This window comes from Anomaloglossus baeobatrachus, chromosome 1 (assembly GCF_048569485.1).
Source record: "Anomaloglossus baeobatrachus isolate aAnoBae1 chromosome 1, aAnoBae1.hap1, whole genome shotgun sequence".
Classification (NCBI taxonomy): domain Eukaryota; kingdom Metazoa; phylum Chordata; class Amphibia; order Anura; family Aromobatidae; genus Anomaloglossus; species Anomaloglossus baeobatrachus.
The window spans coordinates 938,397,539-938,420,278 of NC_134353.1; the positions used below are offsets into that span (position 1 = coordinate 938,397,539).

Below are 22,740 nucleotides of genomic sequence, written 5' to 3' on the forward strand. Positions count from 1 at the left end.
TATGAATTTGTCGTGGAATCCTGACAGCTTTGGTAGTGAGAGTCTAACCATTCTTTTGCAGGTAATTTGCTTGTATTGTGCTTAGTCAAAGCGACATCTTATGCCAAAATAGTTTTGTCAGGTCTACAAATCATATGTTACTGATCAGGCTCGATCCGGCAAGCAGTGCAAAATCCTAACATTGCATATATTACACACCTTTAAGATTTGCTGTGTCAGTTTGCAGAATTAGAAACATATGCAACTTGTCAATCTACAGGGGTAGCCGCTGGGGACTGGCCTCTTGGGCTAATCACACTAGTCACATCGTACCCAGATGTATTTTAAATGTAGGTTTTCTCTGAAACGGGGCAGTATGAGAGTAAAACTCATACACAGCTGCAATAATGGAGCCAATAACTGATTGATGCAGCCCGGGTGTCATGGAAGAGGATCTGCTGTCAGGCTCCTTATCTGATGGTAAAATACAACTGGAAGCCTCAGCCTCATATGTTACAAGGCGTCACTGCTGTCTGCAGATCTATCAATTTAATGCAGTGTAACAGCTCTTACATTATATATCCCAAAAGTGAGTACACCCCTCATATTTTTGAAAATATTTATAATATATTTTCCTGGTACAACACTGAAGATCTGACCCTGTGATACACTCTACAGTGTCAGTGTGCAGCTTGTATAACAGTGTAAATTTGGTGTCCTCTAAATAACTCACACAGCCATTAATGTCTAAACCGCTAGCAACAAAAGTGACTACACCCCTCAGTGAAAATGGCCAAAATGTGATTTTTTTTTTTTTAAACATTAAATTTGTATTAGAATATTTTCTAATAAAGTGTGAATATTTTGTGTGGCCACCATTATTTTCAAGCACTGGCTTAACTCTCTTGGGCCTGGAGGTCACTAGAGCTTCACAGGAGCTGCTGGATCCTCTTCATCCTCCATGATGACATAATGGACCTGGGGATGTTATATACCTTGCATTTGTCCACCTTCTGTTTGAGGAGGATGCTCCATAGGGTTTAAGTCTGGAGACGCTTGGCCGGTCCAGCTCCTTTATCCTCAGTTCTTCAGCGAGGCAGTGGTGGTCTTATAGGTGTATTTGGGGTTGTTATTATACTAGAATATGAAGGGAGGGTACTATACTCTGCTTCTGCTGGTCTCAGACTAAGGAGGTGATCCTCCGAAACGCGTACCTGTTTGGAAATTGCCATTTGTTTTTATACATATGGAATGACCTTTTAATCATTTTGGAATAAAGAAATTCGTTTTTAAAATAATCTGGAATCTGGATGCTGGAATTTTCTTTCTTCCTATGTTCTGCTTCAGTATGTTACAGGACATGTTGGCATTCATGGTTCCCTCAATGAACTGTAGCCACCACTGCTGGCAGCCTGATTCAGCCCCAAACCATGACCCTCCACCACCATGCCTGACTGTAGGCAGGACGCATTTGTCTTTGTCCTCCTCACCTGTTGCCGCCACAAACACTGGAGTGAAGCATCAGGGGACCAAGGACGGGTGAGTATTTTTATTTATTTATTTTTAATCAATAAGTACACTGGTGTCCATAATACTATGTGGAGGACTAAGGGGGTGCATCATACTTTATGGAGGACTATGTGGGAGCCATTATGCTATGTGGAGGGCTATGTGGGAGCCATTATAATATTGGAAGGGCTATGTGGAGGCTATCATATTATTTGGAGTGAGGGATAAGAGGAAGCCTTTATACTTTTTGGAAGGCTATTTGCTGGCCATTACACAGTGAATGTTTGTGTGGGGTCCGTCATACTGTTTGGAGGGCTAGTGGGGGCCATTATACAATGTGAAGAGGTGTGGGGGTCATTGAACTGTGTCGGCCCAGTATACTGCATAAAGGGATGTGTGGGGTCACAAATGAGGATCACACTGTGTTGGGGTCACCATACTTTGCCGTAGTAGTTGCGGGGGCTACAGTAGTGTGATCATATTGTGCGCGTGTGGAGGGTACTGTGGAGGAATTCGCTGGGGGAGGTATTTTGTGTTTGAGGGGCACTTTTCTTGGCATCATATTTAAAGAGTGCAATGAAAGAGGAATCTAGAGGCTTCAATAGGAGGAAAACTACTTTATAAGGGCTGCAAAGTTGTGACAAATGCTCTTCTGTGACCCAGCTGAATATTTTTTGTTTTTTTGTTTTTTTTTGGGGGGGGGGGGGCAATTAAAAATGTATGTACACCCCTGCGTCATTCCCCGCTCCCATCAGCGGCCCCGTGACGTGATCTTGGGGTGCCGGCGGGTTGTCAAGACAGCTGGGGGTCTGCTGATCTCCCGTATCTGTTATGACAAACTTCCTATGAACGCCAGCTTCATTTTTAAAAATCTGGAAAATAATAAAAGTTAAACTCCCCCCCCCCCCTTTATGGACATAATGGTTATATGGTAGCTGTATTATGGTGTTTTTAGTATTACTTAGAAATGACCTAATCCCTGTGTTCTGTTTCTGAGTAACATATTGGTGGGGAAGGCCAGGTTCACATTTTGCCATGGGGCCCATAGGACTCTAGTTATGCCAATAGGTGAATATGTAATTATATTCCACAATAGTGATCACCCGTCATGACATATTCCAGTATTACTCCTATCATCCATCCAGTATAGACGCTACTCACCCCACATTATGGTCATCGGCCTCTTCAGGCTGCTGTGATTAGCATGACAGGAGTATCTGTCGCCCTCTTTGGGGGTCAGTTCCGCGCTGACCCTGATCTGATAGGTGCCATCAGGATTGGGGAGGACGTGTGTGGTCTCATATGAGGGAACCTCATCCTTCTCGTTCATCCACTTCACTTCCACAGCTCGGGGGTGAAATCCGTACACCTGGCAGTGAAGCTTCATAGTGTCACCTTTCTCCTGACCGGACACCTTCACCTGGGGCCGAACTGGAGACAAAAAGAAGATATAAATGAGTCCGTGCAGCACAGATCTGAGTTTTCCTCCTCTCCAGATAAAAACACCTGTATGTCCTTTTATAAATACTTGTTATAAAAAATGATTATCACTCACATATAAAATCAGACAATTAAATATATTTCAACCAACCAAAAAACAGAATCACGCCATGAATCTGATCCAGAGGTCTATTCCACATTGGCCCTCATGGAATATATGAACAGTTATTTTACTAAATATCCCACTCTGCAATCTTGTATGTTACAAAATAAAAAAAATGGCTTGAAAAAGAGGTAAATTATAAAATCCCCACACTTTAGAATATATTGTAATCTTCAAACTGTCAATGATTTTCTTTTACCTTTACTATTAAAGGGAACCAATCACCAGGATTTTCGTATAAAAGCTAAAGCCAGTGCTATACTGATTCTATACATACCTGTAGTGGTCCGCTCGGATGTATAGGTTTTGAAATCCAAGAAAGTAAAGTTTATAAAATCATCAGCTTGTTGAGTGACAGCAGCTGAGGACCATATAATATCTGGGGGGTATTCATAGTTATCCCCTCTCCCTGTTAGAATTAGCATAAGTATTATACAATTGATTTACTTTTTGCCTTGCAGGACCTGTGCTGAGATCATTCCCATGTGACCAAAAGGGGCGAGACACAGCAGACGATCACTACATTTACAGTATCAGCAGAAAATAAGTACAAGAGTCACAGAATACAATAATTCCCATTACCGTGTGAGAACGGCAGCAGAATGTGAGCTCAGTCTTACTCCGGGGTCATCACTGTCACATATTGATAAATCTCCCTGTTATCCTCTTTCCTGTCACTCTACTAAAGATGATACCCCGCACTGTGCAGAGGATGGTGTCTGCTGTGTACACGGCCATGTGATGGCCAGAGCTCCTCACATATGATATACATATATATCATACACATCATATACAATAAATCATACACGTATATCACATGTACACATGGCAAGAGGGATAACAGATCTCAAAGTTGTGATGGACGCTCACCTCTCCTCTCCAGATCTTCTCTCCCGTTCTCCACAAATTTCACCAGATACTCAATACAGACATTCTCCAGATAATCCTTGTATCTCTCCCCCATTTGTAGATCTGGACTGTTCCATTTCTGTGTGGTGAGCTGAGCCTCGGCCATGGTGGGGAGATATGTCCATGTCTGTGTGTCCAGGGCCATGAACTCTCTCCCATCATATCCATGCTGACTGTACCCTGTGATGCTGCCGTCATCTCTCCGCTCACAGCCAGACATCACCTGGAGAATATGGAAACCTGCAGACAACACAGGAACATGTTACACAGAACAAATGTCACGTATGTACAGTGATCTGTACAGTGTGTGTGATGTGTAATATACAGGAGAGTGCAGGTGTATATGTACATAATATATAACATGGATCACAGTATATATAACGTATACAATATGGCTGCGGGCGCACTGTGACACCTGCCTCCTGCCTGTGTGCGGCCGTCACTCAGTGTAACATACGAGGGTCTTCAGTGAGGAGGAGCTGGTACTATGATGTGTGGCAGGAGGCAGAGCGTGTGCCCAAACTGACACTGTGTACTCTCCGCGCTCATCCAGTGTCAGTGCGCAGGTGCAGACAGGCCAAAAGATATCATATAGCGGTCTCACTCTGCTTCATTCACAATAAGGTACCAACTTTATTATTTAAATAGAACGGCATGACGATGCATAAAGACATAAGGGTGCATAAAGACATAGGCCTCGCCAAAGGAGCTCTGAAAAGCACTCTGTCATCTAATATATAAAGCTGAATGTGTGTATGTGTGTGTGTGTGTATGTATGTGTGTATGTATGTCCGGGATTGGCATCTGCACCGTCGCAGCTACAACCACAAAATTTTGCACACACACGCTTCTGGACCCCAAGAGTGTCATAGGCTATGTTTTGAGGGGAAATTTTAACCCTGCACTTTACAGTTATTCGCCAAAAAACCTGCCTCCATTAAAGCGAATGGAGCTGGGAGCCACAGTGCAGCCAGAACTTCAGCAGCCACGCCCTTATATGGAATGTTGGTGTGTCACAATGCAGCCAGGGAAAGAGACAGACACAGACAGGGAAAGAGACAGACAGGCTAAGAAACAGACATAGACAGGGTAAGAGACAGACACAAAGAGACAGACACAGACAAAGAGACAGACTGACAGGGAAAGAGACAGACAGGGAAAGAGAGGGAAAGAGAGAGACAGGTTAAGAGACATACACAGACAGGTAAAGAGACAGACAAAAAGACAGACAGAGGGAAAGAGACAGACAGGGAAAGTGTAACACCTGCCTGGATCAACAGACTCAGGTAGGATGTAATGGACAGACTGACAGACTAGAGGGAAGCCCCTCACCAAGCAGGTCCCCAGAACCCTGAAACCCTTTAACCACTTTACAGGGATTTGGAATTACACAGGGCCCTGGAGAGCTCTACCTGTGGAAGGCTGCAGTCCGATGAGAGTAGTCGTCAGGCAGGGTCAAACCAGGAATAGCAGAACAGGGACAGAATCGGCAGGCAAAGGCGTAAACAGAAAACGTAGCAGTGGTCATATCCGGGTCGGGCAGCGAGGTACAAAACAGCAGGCAGAAGGGTAGTCAACAACAAGCAAGTCAGCGCACAGAAATCACAAAACAAACAGCACAAGAGCCAGAATCAGAACTATGTCTGGCAGAGGACAGCAGACAGGAGGGGAATAAGAAGGGTGTGGTGTCTTCCCATTAGCTGTATGATGGTACTTCAGCTGAGAGACACCCGCCACCTACAGTCAGCCAGCGGTACTGCAGATCCTATGATAACCCAGCCCAGTGGATGATCGGAGCCTGCTCCCACTGGTGCTGCTGGCATCGACTCCTCTCCTATCACCAGCACCATCCACGGCAGGAACACGGCGTCGCCTGGCGATCGGAGCAGAAGTCGCTGGAGCAGACTCCGGCGGTGACGTAACAGAAAGAGAGGGAAAGAGACAGACAGTGAAAGAGACAGACAGTGAAAGAGACAGACAGGGAAAGAGACAGACAGGGAAAGTGACAGAGATAGATAGACAGACAGACAGGGAAAGAGATAGATAGACAGACAGGGAAATAGGCAGAGACAGTCAGAGACAGACAGGGAAAGAGACAGACAGACAAAGAGATAGAGACAGAGAGATATATACAGAGGGGGAGACAGACAGAGAATGGGAGAGAAACAGAGAGACAGTTACTATCCCGGGCAGCGCCGGTTGCTATGTGGTGAGGTGAAATTTTAACCCAGTGCGTTCCAATTTACCAATCAATTTTGCCCCTATCTACATAATGGGGAAAAAGTGAAACGAAAAGTGTTGGGGGCAAATTGACAGCTGCCAGTTGTAAACAAGGGGGACTTAAAGAATACATTTCTATCTATTTGTTTTGTGATTTTTGTGTGCAGAATACATTTTTGTTAATACATTCTATTTTGTTAACAGCAGTTATTAACCCGGACGAAGCCGGGTAGTACAGCTAGTAGAAAATAAAAGTTGATTTTTTTTTAAAATAAGTTAAACCATTCTTGCCTAATAGGAGTTAATAGTGGCTATGTCAGCTATACAAATGGTAATGAAATTAAGTTATCTTTTTAAGGGGGTGAAACCTTCCCTTTTAGCCTCTCCTTCTTCCAACACACAGTAGTAACATATTTAGTAGAAGAAAAAAAAAATATCAACATCCCTTGACCAGAACTGTGCTGCTAGCTACAGACAGGTCTCTAATCTTCCCTTTATGTCACACAGAGTGTAATAATTATAGTGGATAACTCAGGAATCTGGTTGCGTGGAGCAATGACACAACTGAACCAAGTTTATAGGTGATAAAGTTTATATTGTAACACACATGAAAAACAAACAAGCAGCAGAGCAACTTGCAAGTGTCCAAAAAAACAAGTAGCAGAGCAATCCAGCTTACGTGAAAGCAAGGCAGGTCAGACAAGAACCGCTACAGGTGCTAGGCATCAGAAGCAGGAAGGCAGAAGTTGGCATAACCTCTGATGAGCAGCAACAGGCGAGTCACACAGACTTTGCTGAGGTAGATGGATAAACTTGAGACACCACTAGGAGGAGGAAACCAGGCAGAATACTCAAGCAGAGGACTAGAGGCTGGACTGGGATTATAAAGGCAAGAGGACACAGAACACACAGAGAAGAATGAAGCAGGGGACACCATCTTGGAAAAGGTCAAAAAGCCCAAACAGGATAGACAGAAAAACCTGAGTCCTGAGACAGAGGTTTTTACAAACATCGCCAACTGTCATGGCGGCATTGGGATCTATGCAGACTACAGATTCTGACACTCCGCCTGGCAGACTCGGGTGTAATATGATGCAGTAGTGATGCGATTTTTTTTGCCAGGAGATTAAACATCAATTTACAGATTTCTATCATTAGATTCTGCATCATATATGCCATCTCTATTTACCAATTTAGACTATGAGAACAAAGAAGTTTGAGTCTGTAACACATGATTTTTTCTTACAAACAATTTCAAACATATTTTATTAATTTTAGTACACACATTTAAAACGACACATATCGAGTTCAGCGTGATTAAACCAAATGGGTAGAGATAATCCAACCTTGGAGACATGCATATCAAAATATATTGCCAGTCATGATCAATAATAAGGATGGTGACCCTAATTAAACAATTGGCTGAAAATCTACATTTATTTCCCACAATTATAAATGTGCCCATGGAAAACGCGAGATTCCTCTCATCTAGATGTGTAGCGCCCCTGAACCCCTCAGGGCACTACTAGGTACTGCATCCTGACAAAGATGCAGGGCCTACCCCCTGGGACCTGGAAGACCAGTGCCGGTACCACCAAAACACATAACATTCCCAGTTCCCACTCCCCATTAGGGATCACTGACTAGTCCGGGCCCCAATGGATGGACACTCAGAGGTGGAGCTAGTCCAGTCTACTAGAAGGCAGCCCGGTGGGAGGGGACAAAACAGACAAAGACAGACAACAGGAGAGTCCCATAGTGACAGTTGAAGGGGACGGATGTATCTCCAGATGGGGTCGTGTAGCAGTGACCATAGGAGAGTGGTTGCCAGGGAGGGTACAGCCATGTACCTTGGGAACCAGAGCACCGACGGACACAGAGCCCTAGGTCAGGCGACAGCTTCAGGCAACCTGACAAATACCTGCACAGTGAGGGAACCTTCATGGACCTCACTGACCCAAGAATCTGGGGGACCCAGCAGTAAAGATTGAGCCAGGGAGCGGAACAGAACACCGACCCTACAGGGTTCGCACTGCCCACCATACGGACGAGAGACTGCCAAAAGACAGTAAGGGACCCACAAACGCTCCAGGCTACGGGGTTCCACCAACCAGTGAGAGGTGCCGGGGAAAAAGAGACTACCAGGTCACCACCCCGGTACTGGGACAAGAGGGACTAGGGGTCTGAACCAGCCGTCCTCAGTGCTAGAACTCAACAGCACCGTGAGTAAACAGAAGTTGCACTGCATCCCCATTGTGTGGTCTCCCTTCTTCCTTCGCCAGATCCCACCATTCACTCCCTGGGGCTCGGCACAACTTGCGGAGGGCCTAACATCCAGGCTGCCACAACCATCAGCCTCAGTGATACCAGACTGTGCAGCGGCGGTTCCATCACCATAACCGCAACCCGCAAGTGATGTCACAATACAAACTCTCATCTCCCCTGTATATACCCCTTTTAAAAAGCGTCCCCAGGGTCACGGAACTGAGCATCGGCCATTACACAGCCGTGACACAGCATCCCCGTACATATACGGCCTGGGACCGAGTACCCCATAGCCCTGGGCGACAAGATGTAATGAGAGTTAACCCATAAGCAGGATTAAAAGAAGATACTTTAGGTACAATGGAGATGCAACACCACAGGCAAATGAATCATGTAATTGCAATCCCCTGCACAGACATCCTGTAGCTAAAAGAGTGGCTGTTCAAAGAATGAAAAGGCATCAATCTTTTATTTGCTATTTGCATACAGCTCTATTAGTCACTGTGCTTTCCACAAGACTCCATGTATACCTCATCAGTAGTTAGTCTTATAACTAGAAATGAGCGAACCGGTCGCGGTTCGGCTTGAGCTTGGTTTGCCGAACGGAGGTCTCGTTCGAGTTCGGTTCGGTGAACCGGTTCGGCGAACCACTCGAACCCCATAGGAAACTATGGGAGGCAATCACAGACACATAAAAACACATTATAAATGAACACATACAGTTAATAAACATTGCCATAACACTTACCGATCCCCGCGATCCGTCCTGCACTCTGTCTCCTGCCGCTATTCCATCCGATGATCGCTGAATCCTCCCGGTAACCAGCACTGCCAGCAGTGATGACAGGACCTATCGTGACGTCAAAATAGCCATGTGACCAGTCACGTGTCCGTTATCTCATTGGCTACAGACTGGTCACATGACTATGACGCGTCATGTAGGACCTGCGAGTGCATCTCTCCAGTACGCGGTGATCGTTTGTGTATTGCCGTGTACCGGGGACATGCTCTGGCACGCGCTCGGGTTCCCGGTCTGCTTCCCCGTTCCGTTATAAACCGGCTGCCACAGTATTTTTTCTCTGTATGGTTTCTTTTTTTAACCCTTTATTGGAGATTCTTAATAGCCAGGTCAAACTTGCCTGACATTAAGAATCTCTGGCTTAATACTAGCTAGTAAAACAAAGCCAGTATTAACCCTTATTACCCAGCAAGCCACCGTCACCAGGGCTGTTGGAAGAGTTGGATACAGCGCCAGATGATGGCGCTTCTATGAATGCGCCATTTTCTGGGGCGGCTGCGGATTGCAATTCGCAGCAGAGGCGCCCAGAAACCTCGGGCTAACCTGTGCTGTGGATTCCAATCCCCAGCTGCCTAGTTGTACCTGGCTGGACACAAAAATATGGCGAAGTTCACGTCATTTGTTTTTAATTATTTCCTGAAATAAGTGAAATAATTAAAAAAACGGGCTTCCCTATATTTTTAGTTCCCAGTCGGGTACAAATAGGCAGCTGGGGGTTGGGGGAAGCCCGTAGCTGCCTGCTGTACCTGGCTAGCATACAAAAATATGGCGAAGCCCACGTCATTTTTTTGGTGGGCAAAAAACTCCTGCATACAGTCCTGGATGGAGTATGCTGAGCCTTGTAGTTCTGCAGCTGCTGTCTGCTCTCCTGCATACACTAGTGAATGGAGCATGCTGAGCCTTGCCGTTCTGCAGCTGCTGTCTGCTCTCCTCCATACAGACAGACAGCAGCTGCAGAACTACAAGGCTCAGCATACTCCATCCAGGACTGTATGCAGGAGTTTTTTACCCCCTAAAAAAATTATGTGGGCTTCTCCATATTTTTGCATGCTAGCCAGGTACAGCAGGCAGCTACGGGCTGCCCCCAACCCCCAGCTGCCTATTTGTACCCGGCTGGGAACCAAAAATATAGAGAAGCCCTTTTTTTATTATTTCATGAATTTCATGAAATAATTAGAAAACAAATGACGTGGGCTTCACCATATTTTTGTGTCCAGCCAGGTACAACTAGGCAGCTGGGGATTGGAATCCGCAGCACTGGTTGGCCGGAGCTTTCTGGGCCCCTCTGCTGCGAATTGCAGTCCGCAGCCGCCCCAGAAAATGGCGCTTTCATAGAAGCGCCATCTTCTTCTGCTGTATCCAACTCTTCCAGCTGCCCTGGTGATGAGTCGTTCGCTGGGTAATAATGGGGTTAGGGCTAGCTGTATATTATCAACTGAAATCATTATTACCCAGCGAGACACCGGCATCAGGGCAGCTGGAAGAGTTGGATACAGCGGCAGATGATGGCGCTTCTATGAGAGCGCCATTTTTTGGGGCGGCTGCGGACTGCAATTCGCAGCAGAGGCGCCCAGAAACCTCGGGCCAACCTGTGCTGCGGATTCCAATCCCCAGCTGCCTAGTTGTACACGGCTGGACACAAAAATGGGGCGAAGCTCACGTCGTTTTTTTTTTTTAATTATTAAAAAAAGGGCTTCCCTATATTTTTAGTTTCCAGCCAGGTACAAATAGGCAGCTGGGGGTTGGGAGCAGCCCGTACCTGCCTGCTGTACCTGGCTAGCATACAAAAATATGGCAAAGAGCACGTCATTTTTTTTTTTTAGTTTCTTGGGAAAAAAAATTAAAAATGCTTCCCTGGATTTTCCATTGCCAGTGAAAGTAACACCTAGCAGTGGGGGTTAGCAGCCAGTAGCTGCTTGGATTACCCTTATCTAGCAATACAAAAAATGCAGCGGGAGCCCATATATATATATATATATTTTTATTATTTATTTAAATAACTAAAAAAAAATGGGCTTCCCTGTATGTTGATTGCCTGACATGGCAGTGCTGTAAAAATAAATCATTAAAAAAAATGACGTAGCGCCCCGCGGTATTTTTGATTCTCAGCTCAGTTAAAGCAGACAGCTACGGGTTGCCACCCCCATCTGCCTGGCGTTACCTTGGCTGGCAATCAAAATACAGGGAAGCCCATTCATTTTTTTTATTTAAAAAAATAGTTAAAAAAAAAAAATGACGTTGGTCTCCCCATTTTTGATAGCCAGCTAGGGTAAAGCAGACTGCTGTAGCCTGAAAACTACAGCTGGCAGCTTTACCGTAGTTGGGGATCCAATGTGGAGGTCACCCCAGGCTCTTTTTTATAATTATTTTATAAATAATAATAATTACAAAAATAGAAGGGTCCCCTCCAAATTGGATCACCAGCCAAGGTAAAGCGGACAGATGTGGTCTGGTATTCTCAAGGTGGGAAGGTCCATAGTTATTGGCACTTCACAGCCTAAAAATAGCATGCCGCAGGCGCCCCAGGAGTGGCGTATCCACTAGATGCGCCAATCCTGGCGCTTCACCCCAGCTCATCCCGTGCCCTGGTGCAGTGGCAAACTGGGTAATAAATGGGGTTGAGACTAGCTGTAAGGTCACCTGACATCAAGCCCAGCAGTTTGTAATGTCATGGCGTCTATCAGATACCCGATATCACAAACTGTCAGTACTAACAAAACAAATAGACAAAAAAAAATGTGTTTGAAAAAACACTCCCCAAAACATTCCCTCTTTCACCAATTTATTGTAAGGAAAACAAAATAAGGGGGTCCCACGATGACTCTAGACCGTCTAGAATATGGGGGGACATGCTCAGGGAACGTATCCCCCATTTTCTAGGAGTGCAGACCCTACGTGTGAGGAGTGTGGGTGCAATGAATCTGCACCCACTCTCCCTGGGTCCACAGCAGCAGAGTCCATGTCGTAAGTGTTGCTACCAAAGCTGCTCATGAGGTAAGGGCATGCCTAATCAGGAGGAGAACTATTCTACATTTCCAAATATTGGTATTTGCCGATATTATTGCTATTCCACCTACTATATATTGGGGATAGGATCTTGGAGATGGAATACCCCTTTAAGTCCAGTTATCCAGCTGAATGAATACTAAACAACAGAGCTCGCAATTTAGATGTGTTTACTTGTGGCGTATAACAGACTCTCATGTTTGGTAGTCGTTCAGCAGGGCAACTATAAAATCAAATACCTCCATTTGGAAATGTAGTATAGCTCTCCTGATCAACTATGTTCCTTACCTCATGAGCAGGGCATTGCAGTAGCTTACAGATGCATGGTTACTGCCACTCACTGTGTCTGAACACAGGAAGCTGAGCTGACAGCCGCTCTGTGCATTCGGCTGCGTCTATTGTGAAGGAGGGGGCCGCGGGGGATCAATGCTGCACAGGTACCGTGGGACACCGGGGAACACCGGTGGAGTTATAGGGGGTGACTTGGCAGGGCCTGGGGAGTAGAGTGAATGCGGCCAGCGCGCTGCTGTGCGCGCAGCCATCTTGGATTTCCGGAAGGGGTTAGGAGGGGGGCACTTTGGCGACAGCGAGGGACCGGAGGGGATCGGGGAGTAGATTTATCTCCCATCTGACATGTTTGTTCATGCCAGATGGGAGATAAATAATTTTGTACCGGCGCTGTCATTTACTGTAACGTGATCATCGGTATACGGTGTATACCGGTGATCACGTGAGCGGGGACCGGAAAAAACGGCCTGAATCATGATCTCCAGGGTCTCAGCTACCCCTGAAACCCCAGAGATTGTCTGACGCTGGGGGGCGCTATTCACTTATTTCTGCCTGCTGTTTATAAACGGCAGATCAGAATAAGGCTACATTCACACGACCGATCCATTTTTGCGGTCCTCAAAAAACGGTCCTTTTTTTCACGGGTGCATCCGTGTGGCATCCGTTTCCGTTCCGTATACGGTCCGTATGTCATCCGTTTGTCATCCGTGCGCCTTCCGTTTTTTTTGCGTACTGCAAACTTAACGAGGGAAAATACATCAATTTATCCAGGATCCATAGCTTTAACCTACATGAGGCGGTCACATGTTCACTCCAGTGCCATTTTCTACTGCTTTTCACAGCGTAGAGCGCTCTGGTGATTTTACAGTGCTTGTACACTTCATATCAGTCTTTTCTGTCATTATAATGGCAGAAAGACACATAATGTCCCACTCTCCTGCATTTTTGCACCCTTTGGTGCCTTTCATGTGGCACTATGGGGTGCTTAGCCTTGAATTTACCAAAAAAAACAAATACATTTAAAAAAAATGACGTGGGGTTCCCCCTATTTTTGTAGCCAGCTAGGGTAAAGCAGACGGCTGCAGCCTGCAGACCACAGCTGGCAGCTTCACCTTGGCTGGTAATGAAAAACTGAGGGCACCCCACGCTGTTATTTTAAATTAAATAAATAATTTAAAAAAAAAACAACACGTGGGGGTCCCCCCAAAATTGGATCACCAGCCAAGGTAAAGCGGACAGCTGGGGTCTGATATTCTCAGACTAGGGAGGTCCATGGTTATTGAACTCTCCCCAGCCTAAAAATAGCAGGCCGCAGCCGCCCCAGAAGTTGCGCATCCATTAGATGCGCCAATCCCGGTGCTTCGCCCCAGCTCATCCCGTGCCCTGGTGCAGTGGCAAACGGGGTAATATATGGGGTTAATACCAGATGTGTAATGTCACCTGGCATCAAGCCCTGGGGTTCGTGAGGTCAGGCTTCTATCAGATACCTGACATCACCAACCCAGTCAGTAATAAAAAAAAATAGACGACAAACACATTTTTATTTGAAAAAACACTGCTCAAAGCATTCCCTCTTTCACCAATTTATTAGAAAGAAAAACAAATCCAGGTCTGCTGTAATCCAAGCGGTTCCCATGACGATCCATACCATAGTCACTGTCCCAGTCAATGAATAACAGAATGTTCCCCATTGGCTGGGAGAGAAATGCAGTGACCTGAGCTAACATCAATAGGTCAGCCCAGGTCACTGCAAGGCATGACAAGTGCTGCTGTCAGGAGCGAGGTACATTACCTGCAGTGACGATCTCCCGTACTGCTGACAGCAGACCTGTCACTGACTTCAATGACCGCCGCCTTCACAGCCAAGTATCGCGGGAGCCTGTGACGTCACCGCTAGTCACAGTCTCGGTTCGGAAGCGAGAGGAGGAGATGTGACAAGCGGCGGTCATGGAGGACAGTGACAGCACTGAGGTCGGGAGGGCAGGACTTCATCACCGCAGGTAAGCCGAGCGGGGCCATGTGTGCGGAGTGCGAGGTGGGTGGAGCTAAGCAGGGTAATGTGTGCAGAGTGCCAGGTGGGTGGAGCCAAGCGGGGTAATGTGTGCAGAGTGCCAGGTGGGTGGAGCCAAGCGGGGTAATGTGTGCGGAGTGCCAGGTGGGTGGAGCCAAGCGGGGTAATGTGTGCGGGCGGAGTGCAAAGTGGGTGGAGCCTAGCGGGGCCATGTGTGCGGGTGGCGGAGTGCGAAGTGGGTGGAGCCTAGCGTGCCATGTGTGCGGGCGGCGGAGTGCGAAGTGGGTGGAGCCTAGCGGGGCCATGTGTGCGGGTGGCGGAGTGCGAAGTGGGTGGAGCCTAGCGGGGCCATGTGGCGTTGAAGACGTCAGTGTCGGGGACTGCATGGCTGGGGACAGGTGAGTGTGTGTGAGTGTGTGTGTACATGCCGAGTGCAGGAGGGGGGCGGAGCTGAGCGGGGAAGTGTCGGCTCCCTGCACACGTAACCAGGGTAAATATCGGGTTACAAACCAAAGCTTTGCTTGGATACCCGATATTTATCTTGGTTACCAGCTTACCGCAGGCTGCCAGTGATGGCTCCCTGCACACTAGCTGTAAAAAGCTACGCTTTTGCTGATAGAACCGTTAACGTAACTCGAGCTGCCGAACTTTCAGCAAAAAGCTCGAGTTCTAGTTCGATCTAGAACACCCCCCAAAATCACTCGAACCGCGAACTGGCGAACCTCGAACCGCGCTTAATAGGGAGAGAGAGAGAGAGAGAGAGAGAGAGAGAGAGAGAGAGAGGAGAGAGAGAGAGAGAGAGAGAGGGAGAGGGAGAGGGAGAGGGAGAGGGAGAGGGAGAGGGAGAGGGAGAGGGAGAGGGAGAGAGATCCAGGTCGGACCCGGACCGAACGCTAAAACCGCGCGGATCCGGACTTTTACAGTTTGGGTCCGCTCAACACTAGCGCTCAACTCTACTTATAACTGCTGGGTACACTTAACATATGCCACACTGCAAAGGACATCTCTATTATATCTTAACCTTATGGGTCAGCACATACAGCGAGTAATACGGAGTGAGTGGAATGCAATAGAAAAATCGCATTCTACTCGGACCAATGTTAATCTATGGGCCCGCTCCCATGAGCGATTGTTTTCTTAGCCCTCTTCAGACCTACAGTCGCAGCATGCTGCGGGTGGAATGCGATCCTGTTCAACACGCAACCATTCAAGTCTATGGGGGCGAGAAAAACATCGCATTGCACTAGCATTACAGTGGGGTGCAATGCGATTCTCACATCAGCCGGCAACGGAGGAGATAAATCCCTCCCTCATCTCCGCAGCACTGGCCCTCCCGTCCGCAGCTGTGGTCTGATCGAAGAATCAGACCACAGTCACATGACACTAGGCTCTCGCTGCGCTGTCAGCGTGAGCCGACTGTCATGCGAGCACTTGCACTAATCCCCGTGTAGCTTCAGCCTATTAGAATAAATAGCAGTTACCCATATTGCAGTACTTCAGGTGGGACACCCAAGGCTCCGATGCACATTTCGCACTACAAGCTTCTTCAGGGAGCGGTACCAAATTTGAAATTGTTTGTAAGAAAAACTCATGCGTTAAAGACTCAACCTTCTTTGTTCTCACAGACTATTTTGCGAGGAGGTGTAGATTGGGTGCAGGAATATGGCGTAAAAATTTCAGCATCAAATTTGCACCTCCTGGAAGAAAACTGCACCGAAACAGCGTCAAAATCGTTTTTTATGCATTTTTTTTCCAAGAGATGCAGATTTGGCGCTGAAAATTTACACCATATTCCTGCATCCAATGTACACCTCCCTGCAAAAAAAAAAAATCACATCACTACTGCATCATACCGTATGCGGTAGTAATGTGTTTTTTTACCAGGAGGTGTAGATAGGATGCAGGAATATGGTGTAAAAATTTTGGCACCAAATCTGTATCTCTTGGCAAAAAAAAAACAAGTTTTCTGCCAGGAGATGCAGGTCTGTGAACTCAGTGAGAGTTCATTGAGGTCAGGTTACCTGCGATCACAGGTGGAGGGCCGTGGGAACCTCCAGCTGTGACCGCAAATAACCGGAGTGACATCACCACTCATCCCTGCGGCTCATTCATTCATTCATTGATTCTCTGCCTAAACCTCCATGATCACACGCTGTGCCTTCACTAGTATAGCAGACCTGAAATCTTAGTGGGATCTTATGTGGTATGTGGTGTATGTCGGAAGAGGTGTTTTTGGGGTTAATAAAGTCTAGAAAGAAGGTGGATTTATTTATCTTTTATTACAAATAAGACATTTTTTTGGTGTTTGTGTTTATTTACTTTCACTTACAGATTAGTAACTAATCACTAATCCAGAGCTTGGTGGCAGCTGTGAGCTAACATTAACCCCTTATTACCCTGATTTCGACAGCACCAGGTCAGTAGAGCCGGCTAAATTGCCGGGATCATCACATCTAATGTTTGCGGCAACTCCAGGCAGCTGCAGGCTGTATTTTTAGGCTGGGGGGCTCCCAATAAGCATGGGTCTCCCCAGCCTGAGAATACCAGCCCCCAGCTGTCTGGCTTTATCTTGGCTGGGTGCCAAAATTGGGGGGAACCGTATGTTATTTAATTATTTATTTAAATAGTTAGAGAAAAAAAAACAAGCCGCATGCGGTTCCTCCTGTTTTGATACACAGCCAAGATAAGCGCACTCTAGAGGCTGCAGCCTGTAGCTGTTATCTGTGCTGGTATCAATACAGGGGGGACCCTATGCCAAATGTTTCATTGATTTATTTATCACTGGTCTAAGGAGTCGGACACAAAAGCACGTGTGATTCCAACCAATCACAGATGCTGTCTCAGAAGGTGGGGCGTGGTCCAATGGCAGCCAATCAGATGCTGGTGGAAGGGGAAAGCAGGGAATATGCATTAGTGATAAATGTCGTACCCAGAAGTAGGTAGTGCAGCAGATGCAGGGACTCGGTAACAGGGCTGTGGAGTCGGAGTCGTGGAGTCGGAGCTCATTTTGGTGGAGTCGGAGTCGGTATAAAATGCACCGACTCAGACTCCTGCAATGCAGAATGTGCTGAATATTTTTTCATAGGGATTTTAGAAAGTTATGAAATGTCCTATAAATGGCTGTTCTATTCCTGATCTAAGGCCACATTCACACACAGCGTTTTTGCTGCGTTTTTGAGGATACGTTTGTCAGCTGCAAAAGCAGATCAGCTTTTTAAAAAACTGCATCACCTGAAAGATTTTTGAGCTCATAAATAATGCTTTCAATAGCAAAAGCAGATTAGAAAAACGCCACAAACGGACATGCTCATTCTTTGTGAGGATCTGCTTTTGAGCCCAAAAACGGATCCTCACAAAACGATGTGTCTGAATGTCATATCTTGAAACCCATTGCCTTTGCTGTGATGCCGGAGTCACTGCATTTCACTGAATTATTTTGCCATCAATGTTCGATATGTTTGTGACAAGAAAGAAATTATTAGCAAGGCACTGGCAGTAAAAGCTATTAAAGCTCATCACACCAGGCAGTGTCTCCAGGCCTTAGTGGAAAAAGTTCTGCAAGACTACGAACTCAAAAAAGAACAGGTTCTTGCTATTGTAACGGACAATGCTTCAAACATGATAAGTACAATTACACTGATGAATGAGAGTAATGAACAACAGCTAGAAGAAAATTTAGGATTCAGTATGTGTGAGATGGAGCCACAGTGCTCTTTCTTATTCATCACATGCGCTGTGTTGTGCACACGCTGCAGCTGGCAATAAGAGATAGTCTGCAAGATGGACCCTGATTTCACACATCCGGCTTTTCGCCGGTTTGGCGGATGCGGCGCACTCCAGTACAGTGTATACAGTACAGTGGCAGCGCGAAAAATGTCGGTCACATGCTGTCATGTGACCCGGAAGTTGCGGCGCTGCCACTGTACTGTACTGGCATGCGCCGCATCCGCCAAACCGGCGAAAAGCCGGATGTGTGAAACTGGGCGGACAAGCTGGAAATCTGATTGGAAAAGTGAGGAAATTGGTTATTGCTGCCAGAACCCCTAAAATTGATTCCATCTTGAAGAGACGTGCTGGGAAAGGGGCAATTGTTGATCAAGCCACTCGGTGAAGCAGCACTTATTTAATGACTGAGTGATTGCTTGAACTAAAATCATTTCTTATAGATATGGTGAACCCTCAAGTAACCTTAAATGAAATTAAGGTCAATGGACACAGGTGGCTGAATTGAAGGAATTGCTTAATCACCCATTTACCGTGACTAAAAAATTACAAGCTGAGGATTTAACTCCTGGCATTTTCATAAGGCAGAGGAAGAACTTGCTATTTTGCCTGTCACAAAGAGGAGGTTTAATCCCACCAGATGGTATTTCTGCTTCAATGAATCGGAGAGAGACACAGCTATTGGAAAATAAAATTCTTTCAGCAGCTGTTTATGTGGACCCAAGTCATCGTATACTGCTTGATGATCAACAGCTTACTAAAGGAAAAGAAGCTTTTAGTGAGGTAGCAGTTAGGATGAGCGGCTACAGGACTGCCAGGCGGAAGAGGACTTGGGGCCTGACAGTGCTACTGCTGCCATTTCTTCATCCTCATCAGATCAGGAGTTTAACTTTGACAAGTATTTGGATGACATTGAGCAGGCAAAGTGTTGCCTCAAGGAAAAAGATTTCACTCCATCTCCTATAGCAGCAGATTGACCAGATTTCAGTAAAATTTTTCCCTTGCTCTCAAAGAAATAGAAAAATTCAACCATTCATCAAAACTGACTGTGCATGAGGCAATTCCTTTATACCCGGAAATTGTTAGAGATGTTGCCCATATGGTTACAGCTTTGCCTCCAACCCAAGTTAGAGTAGAGAGGCTGTTCTCTAGCCTTAAAATTATTAGGTCAGATTTGAGGAAGGAGGATCTGATGGAGGCAATTCTATTTCTTACAACAAATTCATAGACTGCACAAATATTATTTAAGCGGGCTTTACACGCTGCAACATCGCTAGCAATTGCTAGCGATGTCGAGCGCGATAACACCCGCCCCCGTCGTACATGCGATATCTGGTGATCGCTGCCGTAGTGAACATTATCGCTATGGCAGCTTCACATGCACATACCTGGTCAGTGACGTCGCTGTGACTGCCGAACAATCCCTCCTTCAAGGGGAAGGTGTGTTCGGCGTCACAGCGACGTCACCGTGATGTCACTAAGCGGCCGGCCAATAGAAGTGGAGGGGCGGAGATGAGCGGGATATAATATCCCGCCCACCTCCTTCCTTCCGCATTGCCGGTGGACGCAGGTAAAGAGATGTTTGTCGTTCCTGCGGTTTCACACATAGCGATGTGTGCTGCTGCAGGAATGACAAACAATATCGTACCTGCAGCAGTTACGATATTATGGAAAGGAGCGACATGTCACCGATCAACGATTTTTGACGTTTTTGCGATCGGTGATCGTTGCTCCTAGGGTTTACACGCTGCGATGTCGGTAACGGCGCCGGATGTGCGTCACTAACGACGTGACCCCGACGATATATCGTTGCTGATGTCGCAACGTGTAAAGCCCGCTTTAGTATGTTTTTGTTGAAAACTGTTTTTTGCCACTTCCATAGTGTATTACATAGTGTTATATATGACACTATGTAATACACTATGTAAGTGGCAAAAAACAGTTTTCAACAAAAACATACTAAATAATAACATTTAGTATATTGCTTATATTTAAGTGAAAAATGTATTGTAGTGCAATGTGAACATCAGACATTTAATAATTTTTATGATACAATAATCAAGATATTTAGATAGAACATAAAATATATTTATTCGATACAACTTTAGAACACAGAAAACTGTAATAAATTGTAAATATGTAATACAATATGTAATATATACAAGATATATATGTAATCTACTGTATATTACATAGTGTATTACATATTTACAATTTATTAGTTTTTGTGTTCTAAAGTTGTATTCCAATAAATATATTTTATGTTCCATCTAAATATCTTGATTATTATAAAATGATTAAATGTCTGATGTTCACATTGTACTACAATACATTTTTCCCTTAACTATAAGCAATATATGTGGGAGTCGGAGTCGTGGAGTCGGAGTCGGTGCAAGGGAAATTGAGGAGTCGGAGTCGAAGGTTTGGCTTACCGACTCCACAGCCCTGCTCGGTAAGTATGTGCTGCTTTAAGCCTTTTTTAGTTTTTTTCTTTTACAGCCCCCCTACACTATTCTACAACACATCACTTTTGCCTCCCATTGAATTTAATAGACTCAACTAGGATCGACGATTGGATCGGCTAGGATCGTCAATCCGATCGTGATCTCATACGGGATTGGCAGGATCGCTCATCTCTATACATGACAAGCACTTTTACCTATAACATTCCCCTATTTACTCATATATACAGTCAGCTTGTGAGCAGGGCCCTCATTCCACTTTTGTTCAGTTTTGTAATGTCTTACAATTCATGCATGTCCACTCTGACTTGAAAAGTACAAAAGTACAGCGGAATGAGGTGCCGCTATAGAAATAATGTGTATATTAGTGTATATAGTGTAGTGTGTAGATTAGTGTATCTAGTGTAGTGTGTATATTAGTGTATGCAGTGTACTGTAGATTAGTGAATACAGTGCAGTGTATATAGTGTAGTGTGTATATTGGGTATACCATGTAGTGTGTAAATTATGTATACACTGTAGTGTGTATATTAGTGTATTCAGTATAATGTGTATATGTTTGTGTAAACAGTGTATTGTGTATGCACTGTAGTGTATACTATGTATGCAGTGTAGTGTGTATACATAATGTAGTGTATGTACAGTTTAGTGTATAATATGTGAACAGTATAGTGTGTATTCTATATGTGTGTATATTAGTGTGTGAATTGTGTATGCAGTGTAGAGTGTTAGTGTACACAGTATATTATGTATATTAGTGTATGCTGTGTACTCTGTATACATTGTGTGTAGGTAGTGTATATTGTGTGTGTAGTCTGTATAAATAGTGTAGTGTGTATACAGTGTAGTGTGTTTATATCATGTATACATTGTGTGGAGGTCGACTGAGCTATAGCTTGTATGTTCAAACGTAATAAGAATATCTGTATATATAAATAATCAAAATATAGATGTAGTTGCATAATCTGTCTGTCTATGTAGCCATCACATAGACCCATAGTATAATTCAAAGTTGTATAGTCATGAAGGAGTTAACCAAAGATAATGAAGCCAGAATGTGAAGCTGCAAAAGTGTTATCAGTAATGTTCACACAGAAAGAATGTACAAGAAACAAACTGCGCTGTAAGAAATTAAGGAGTAAAAGTACTCCCTGTTTAGCTTCAAGGCCGAAGTAGCTTTTCTGTATAATTGGATCTATCGAATACACGAGTCAGTTGATGACGCTGGCTCAAGGAGAGCATGTCTGTGTGTTCATTGTCTGATACATTGATATATCGGCACTGGTATACAGCTAATACGGCACCGTCTCTGGATATTCCAAACGAAGACTCCATTAGCAGTCTTCACCCAAATTCCTCCAGTGACAGTTGGCGCACCAGTGTGGGGCCCCACGGACGCATTGCCAACCTGGAAATACCGATGCTTTGGACGTCGCGGACTGAGATCTCCCTCTCCTGCAAGTAGACTGATCATCTCCGACCCCACGGGTAAGTGTTTCATACTGTGTATTCACTACCGTTGTGGTTGGTTTGGAGAGGAGGGAGTGACGGGCTGTGTGTCCAAATCGGTGTTAAAAGGTATCTGATTGTGACTAAGGTGTGATGCCCGCTAGGGCTCAGAGCACGATCCCAGCCCTAAGGTGTGGATCGATCGAGAGTGTCACACGGGATCCAAAGGACGGTTGTTAGGGCGGGAAAGACGATGGTGGCCGGATATAGCTAGTTAGACTAACCCGGTCTGTAATTAAAGACGCGGGGGGGGTTCCCGTAACTGAAGATAGGGATTAGGACATTAAATTTGATACAGTTGACCAAGTCCGGAGGTCGGGACATTCTTGAATATGCATATACATTTTTGTACGTCCTCCTCTTTTCATGAGACAGATCCTCAGTGAAAGAAGATAGGGATTAGGACAATAAAAAATATTGGTGCAGCTGATAAAGTCTGGAGGGAATACATTTTGTA

General features: G+C 45.4%; 1 protein-coding gene across 2 annotated transcripts in view; it reads right to left on the reverse strand.

Annotated features, from left to right (window-relative positions):
* LOC142256633 (class I histocompatibility antigen, F10 alpha chain-like) overlaps window positions 1-22,740 on the reverse strand; it is a 111,818-nt gene that overhangs the window by 59,081 nt on the left and 29,997 nt on the right. For both annotated transcript variants that reach the window (XM_075328441.1, XM_075328432.1), the window contains 2 exons: window positions 3,962-4,240; window positions 2,650-2,919 (listed from right to left, as the gene is read on the reverse strand). In XM_075328441.1, the coding sequence (XP_075184556.1) occupies window positions 2,650-2,919; window positions 3,962-4,240 (549 nt within the window). The remainder of the gene's footprint in view (window positions 1-2,649; window positions 2,920-3,961; window positions 4,241-22,740) is intronic.